Raw genomic sequence first — 6,640 nt, 5'->3', positions numbered from 1 at the left:
GGCTGTGGCGAACACACGGAGCGAGCTCAGGGAGCAGAATTCCATCCGTGCCTTCCTTGGCACACCGAGCCGAGGGGAGCTGCCCCAGAGCCCAGGGCACCGAGCCCTCCTGCCACACCGCCAGCTCCCGCGGCATGGACAGGAAAACTGGGCACTGCTGGGACAGGGAGACCAGGGCTCACCCCCTGAGCCATGAATATGAGCCCCCCCTTCTTCCTCGGGGGGCACCGAGCCCGTGGGAGCAGCACCGAGCCCGTGGGAGCTGCACCGAGCCCGTGGGAGCTGCACCGAGCCCGTGGGAGCTGCACCAAGCCCGTGGGAGCAGCACCGAGCCCGTGGGAGCAGCACCGAGCCCGTGGGAGCTGCACAGCCGCGGCCCCAGGGATGGATTTCTCTCCAGCGGATGCAATCAGTTCCCACCCGACACAGGAAACACCCAGCTCGGGCACAACGCTGAAATATTAATGCTGCTATGATATTCCCCATCATATTTTAACCAGCCCGTGGAGCACCAGCTGCACAAGGTGCAATAAATCTGAATTTCTGACCGTGCCATGGAGACGCCGGAGGAAGGGACCAGCCCCAAAACTCCTCTTCCTTCCAGCAGCAAGGTCAGGAGCGTGACCCAAGGCAATTCTAGTGCTGCCAAATATTTGGGACAAAGCTGGTCACAGCAAAACATTTTGTGCCATATGATTTACACACCACGGACTAGAGAAAATCCGTAATCTCTGTAGTTCCACCCCGGCCCGGTTCATCCCCACACGGAGGGAGCTGCTCCAGCTGCACACACACAACCCCTGCACCAGCACAGCTCTGCAGCACTTGTGGAATATCCCCATTACAAGTGTAAATTAAACCCTACGAAATAATCTGGAGATTATAAAGATTGTGCTTGCCCTGATAACGGCGCTGCTGATTTACTGACAGGGAAAATGGATTTGTTCTGTCGGAACATTCATCAACACACGGCAACCCCGGGAAACCTGACATGTAACATGATCCAAATGGATTAGGAAATCGCTCCTGTTCGCTTCTATTGATTTTAGTCAGGATCAAACTCATCAGTGTGCAGGACTGCTCGCGGTTGGCATTTCCAGCCCCCCCCCCCAAATCCAGGTGGCTGCTGCAATTCCAGCCTGAGAGGGCAGTGCAGGATTCCTCACCCTGTCACCTCCCAGGAATGCCAAGTGCTGCATTAACTCCTCATTTTCACTTCGGAACTACTGAGTGCCAAATTCCGAGCTAAGGTGGGAAAGCACGAAAAAAAGGTTCTGTTTACCCAGACACATCTATCCCAACATCCTTCCTTCCCAAAGGAACTTTTGCAAGGCGAATCCAAGTTATTTTTTCACCTGCCGTGACAAACTGCCAGTGAAAGGAGCGTTTTTAACCAGTTTTATTGATTCATGCTCTCAGTCCTTACTCAGTTAAAAACAAGGCACATTAAATACATCCTCTTATTGCTCAATAAACGCATGCGGCTCATTCCAGATATCAAAGGTAATAAATAATGGCAGGAAAACACCAAGACAGTCATAAAAATAACAACCCAGCCTCAAACACAGCATTGAACAGCCCAGGCTGCAACAGGAACCTGACAACAGACGTAAGTGCCACGTGTAAACCTGCAGTGAGTGTCTGTACATGTATTTATACACATGGACACACACTGCATGGATCCCCCCAGGTGTGCAGTTTATTTAAAACACAAAACAATCCCAGCAAATCCAGAAACCCAAGTCTCATCTCACCCCCCCCCCCAAAAAAAAGGAGAAAAAAGAAATCCCATTCCTGCTTTTCCACCCCAGATCAGCACAGCAAGACGGTGACATTGTACAACTCTTCCCACAGTACATTCACATCAAAAAAACCTTAAACAACACAGCCAACATTCCTGCAGACAGAGTGAGGGGACAAATAAATACTTTGGATTTCTTCATGTACAGATTCAGCTGTTGAAGGAACACATGCAGTTGTCCCTGTCATTCCAGGGCTGTACAGGGGAGCAGGAGCGTGACATAAAGTGCCTGAGACGCAAAGCAAATCCATGTCCAAGGACACATAGCCAGGAGAATCCCAAAGTCACATTCCAGATGCAAGATTAGCAAAACAAAAGAATCCCGAAGTCACATTCCAAATGCAAGATTAGCAAAACAAGAGAAACATACTTTGGGTACAACACAGAAAAATCCTGCTTTCCAGGTAAACCGGGGTTATTAATTTAACAAAGCCAGTTAGAGAGGAGTGGAAGAGAATTCCTCTTTAAACCATGTAAAAGCTGTTCAATATTGGAAATATTTTTTTTTAACGTGGCCTGGAAAAGGTCCCATGACTTTTACTTTTTTTCCCCCCCCCTTAAATTATTGGTAATTGTAGAATCCCAACCCCCTTCCCTTGCTCATTGAGCCAAAATTACCTGTGTGTTATACATTCACTTCCCTCAGTTCTGCAGGATATGTGAAATCTGTTACTGTGGGTTTGGAAATACAAAGCTGAGTCAAACATTCAATCTTTCACCTGAATATTCCGGAACACAGTTCAAAAGGAAAAGTTTACAGGACCACAGGAACAAACCCCTTTGTTCATTAAAACAACCTTGTGGTGTCAGATGTGCCAACTCCTCCCTCAGTCCCTGCTCACAGCACAAAGCCACAACCTGAAAAATATCTGCATCAAAAAATGAATTTAACATGCAAAAACCATTTTCAAAACTCATTTTAGATGAGCCTTGCCCTGGCTTTTTTTTTTTTTTTGTATCTACTATTTTTCAGCACCTGAATTTTAATTTTTTAAAGGACTCTGCTTCTCCAGCAAAATAAAACATTTGTACTCACTGTGCTACATCCCACACTCCTCAGCATCTCCATTTGTGTCTGGAATCATTTTCTCTATAAAAATATCCAAGTAATCTTTGCTGTTCACTCCTGTCCTGTTATTTTCCATCAGTGAATGTGGTGACACCAGTCAAATACATTAGATTTTACTGATCAGAAATTCTGACACCTGGGAAGTGAAGCTTGGTTTGAGGTGGAAATTGCTATTTCTACTCAAGGAATAAAACAGATGCCAAATCCAGCAATAAACCAGGTTTTCCCTGCCTTGTTCTACATCAGGCAGAAATCTCCCACCTGATCTCGACCAAACCCAGCAGCAGGAAGGCAAGACACAGGTACAGCAGTGCTGGAAACAGCTTCTTGTTTTGGTCTTTCCATTAATGTGCTGAAAAATAGCCCTTTTTTCTAGAAAAGTTAGTGGAATGCAAGACAGACTTTGTTTTTTTTCACTCTGTGTTTGAGCATTTTTTAATTAAGACTGTTGTGCTACCAAAACCTGCCCTATCCTACATGTCAGCAGGGTTTGTCCAAAAAACTCAAAGCACTTTTTAGCATAAAGCACCTTTTACCTTTATTTCACAGCTCAAAGCACAACCTGCCAGACAGTGCCCATTTATTAAAGGCAGTTATTTGTGTTAATATGGGAGAAAGGGAAGCTGTCCTCAGCTTTTAGCCAAATTATTGCCTGGGGGTGATTCATCAAGATGCCTTGTTTTCCAGCTGCTATTTTTGTGTGGCCAAGTACTGGCACCACTGGAATAACAGAGCAAACCCAGCCTCCTGGAAGGCTCAGGACAGCTCTCCACCATCACCACCACCCCAGGAAAGGTCAGATTCGTTCCTTTTGGGATCATATCTCCAATCCAGAACACCAGCCCTCCTTCTCTTGCTTTTTGCTGAGGACACAGCAGCAGCTTGGAGATATCAGGTCTGTATTTGAAGAATTCAACACGTTTAATGGCAGGATTCGCTTTGAGCACCCTTTGCTTTAAAGATAAAAGTGCAAAGTTAATGACCAAGGCAGTAGGTGCTTGTGTGTGCCCCCAAACCCTCCCAGCCTGTGTTCCTGAACTCTTGCTAAGAAACCCCTGGGACTGCAGAACCCCCAACCCGAAGGCCACGTACCGGAGGAGTAAGAAAACCATTAATGAGGAGGACGAATGCACCAATGTATTGGGGAAGAGCTCTGGGCACCGGGGCCAGCGGGGAGGGCAGAAGCTCTGGAATGTTCTCAGCAGCCTCGGGCAGCCATGGGGGTGGGGGGCTCACACACCGCCCCCGCTCCGGTCCACCGGGATGGCGGCGCGGCGCCGCAGGTTCTCCTCGGCGCTCTTCATCAGCACGGCCAGCCTGCTCCCCGACACGTGGCCCTTCTGGATGGCACTCATCAGCTGGGGACACAGGGACAGCAGCCTGTCAGCCCCCTGCTCAGGGCAGCCACGGGGCACAGGGCACAGGTCTTTGGGAGCCCAGAGCCCTCACCACCCCTTCATGAACCTACAGACCCGACTTCTCCAGGGACAAACCAACACTGCGGCTTCAAAGCCTCCCCTCAAGGCTCGTTTACACTTCCCAGAAACATCAGAGAAGGCTTTGGGCAGGCACAGGTGGCAGGAAGAGTGGAAGTACCAAATATGATCCACTTGGAAGTCCCAGTGCAGACAACCACCATCACTGGGATTTTTTGCCATGACATTTCAGAATGTGGGATAACCACCCCTCCCACAGGGTTGTTTGTAATATCTGTGAGATGCAGCTCAAACAAGAGCACCATTCAGATTTTTTTCCATTTAGGAAGAAATTCTTGACTGTGAGGGTGGGCAGGCCCTGGCACAGGTTGCCCAGAGAAGCTGTGGCTGCCCCTGCATCCCTGGAAGTGTCCAAGGCCAGGTTGGACAGGGCTTGGAGCAACCTGGGCTGGTGGAAGGTTCCTCCCAACCCAAACCATCCTGGGATTCCATGATTCCTGATCCACAACTGACCCCAGACCAAGCCCTTTTTCACTCACAAGCCTTTCTCTGCAGAGACACTGTACTTGACTTCCACAATTCCTTCAAATCCAAACTCCTTTATAGACTTTTAAAACTAATTTGCCTTTAAGTCCTGGGAGCTGGGCTCGGCTCTCTCTCAATGAGCACACACTAGTGCTAAGATTTTAGTTAATTCTTTTTTATCCCATGGATAAAGTGAGCATTAGATCTGAAATTACCTGCAGACAGCTCAGCACAGAGTGCTGGGGAAGAAATTGGCACTTGCAAAATGCAATTTCTTACTTCCATGGAGTGTAGGAATCCTTCAGATTCCTTCCCTTCCATAAGAAAATCTATTCATTGCACCTGCAGTGGGACCTGTGCAAATGTGGTGTCAGCCCTGCCAAGGTTGAGTTGGAAAGGGACTTTGGACAAGTCCTGGAGTGCCAGGACAAGAGGGAATGGCTTCCCACTGCCAGAGAGCAGGGTTAGATGGGATATTGGGGAGAAATTCGTGCCTGTGAGGGGGGTTGCCTTTACATCCCAACCCCAAGGTCCCCCTCTCTGCTGAGCATCACTCCATGGACATGTGTGGGCACCGGGGGCTGCCAGGCCCGGTTCTCACCAGGCCATTATTTGGGTTCCCTCAGCACTGTGCTCCCACCTGGAGAGCCAGGCAGCCCCCAGGTACAACCTGTTCTATATTCTAACATAAACCTCCACAAATATTTGCCCAGGGCTTGCACAACCGCTCGGCGCTGAAACGCAATTACTTGGAAGTTTTCAGAAAGCAAACACCCAAGCATTGGGCACTGACTTAACAGATCCATTAAAAAATTAAACAAACATTTAATGTATTTTGCTCCTTCCATGGCAACCCCCTGTTCATTTCAGTGCCACTCTTCCCACTTAGCACTGGGCTGCGAGATGTGCAGGAGCCACAGAGCGACACAGGTTTGCAAAGACAATTGTGAAACCACCCCAGGGCAGTGCCTGGCCTTTATATTGTACAGAGATGACACAGGGCCCCCAGCCCCCAGGGGGACTGGTCAGCCCAGCAAAGCAAAAACCCCGCAACCCTCCCAAAACCCACAGAACACACAATTACTGGTTGTTGCAGCTTCTTAACCACGATGTTCCCCAGACTACCCAAACTCCAGCTAACGCAGCTCTTGCAGTAAGGGCTGGGCTCCCCCAGCTGAAGGTCTCCACATGCCAAGGGAGGTATGAGGGTGACCCTTTCCAACAGCCAGAACCAGCTGGGATTTTCTCTTCCATTTCAATATGTCACCGCAAACTGCCAAAGCCATTGGTTCTCCCTCCCTCCTGGTTTGTTTGGTTTGCTTTTTCCCCTTCTCTCGAGTTCACTGCAGCTCCCCAGCTCAATCGCTGCATTTTAGGCAAATAAATACTCCTTTTTGCTAATGCTGGACACAACCTGTGAAAATTTTCTGCATTTAGATTCAACAATGCTGCTCTTATCCCCAGCTCATCTCCAGAGAGACAATTACCATTTCCTTCGCCTTGATCTTGTTTGTTTAACTTGACACAGTGAAGAAAGGGCTGACATTGACCAAAATCCCCAGCATTAATTTCTCTCCTGTTCCACATTCATCATTGCCACGGGGCAGGGGAGACATGGCAGGCTCTGAAATACCACCCCAAAAAACACTCCTCAGAACAAACCCAGCTGGCAAACTGCATATGCAAAGGGAGCACCCTTGGTTTTATTTGAAAGCCCCACAAAAGGCAGATGCCTGTCATTTCTTTCAAAGAAACTGGGATAATTCAGCCAATCCAGGAGTTAAAATGGGTTATTGGGCCTGGATGGCC

The 6,640-nt window shown here is 48.6% G+C and overlaps 1 protein-coding gene across 2 annotated transcripts in view; it reads right to left on the bottom strand.

Annotated features, from left to right (window-relative positions):
• Positions 1-1,384: 1,384 nt before the first annotated feature.
• GPD2 (glycerol-3-phosphate dehydrogenase 2) overlaps positions 1,385-6,640 on the bottom strand; it is a 49,857-nt gene continuing 44,601 nt past the window's right edge. For both annotated transcript variants that reach the window (XM_051810159.1, XM_051810160.1), the window contains exon 17: positions 1,385-4,228. In XM_051810159.1, the coding sequence (XP_051666119.1) occupies positions 4,103-4,228 (126 nt within the window). In that variant the 3' untranslated portion in view covers positions 1,385-4,102. The remainder of the gene's footprint in view (positions 4,229-6,640) is intronic.

The sequence above is a fragment of the Manacus candei genome, unplaced genomic scaffold (assembly GCF_025592945.1).
Source record: "Manacus candei isolate 608988 ecotype Guabito, Panama unplaced genomic scaffold, ASM2559294v1 h1tg000077l, whole genome shotgun sequence".
NCBI classification, from domain to species: Eukaryota; Metazoa; Chordata; class Aves; order Passeriformes; family Pipridae; genus Manacus; species Manacus candei.
Note: the sequence above shows the minus strand (reverse complement) of the source record. Positions and strands in the feature narration are given on the sequence as shown.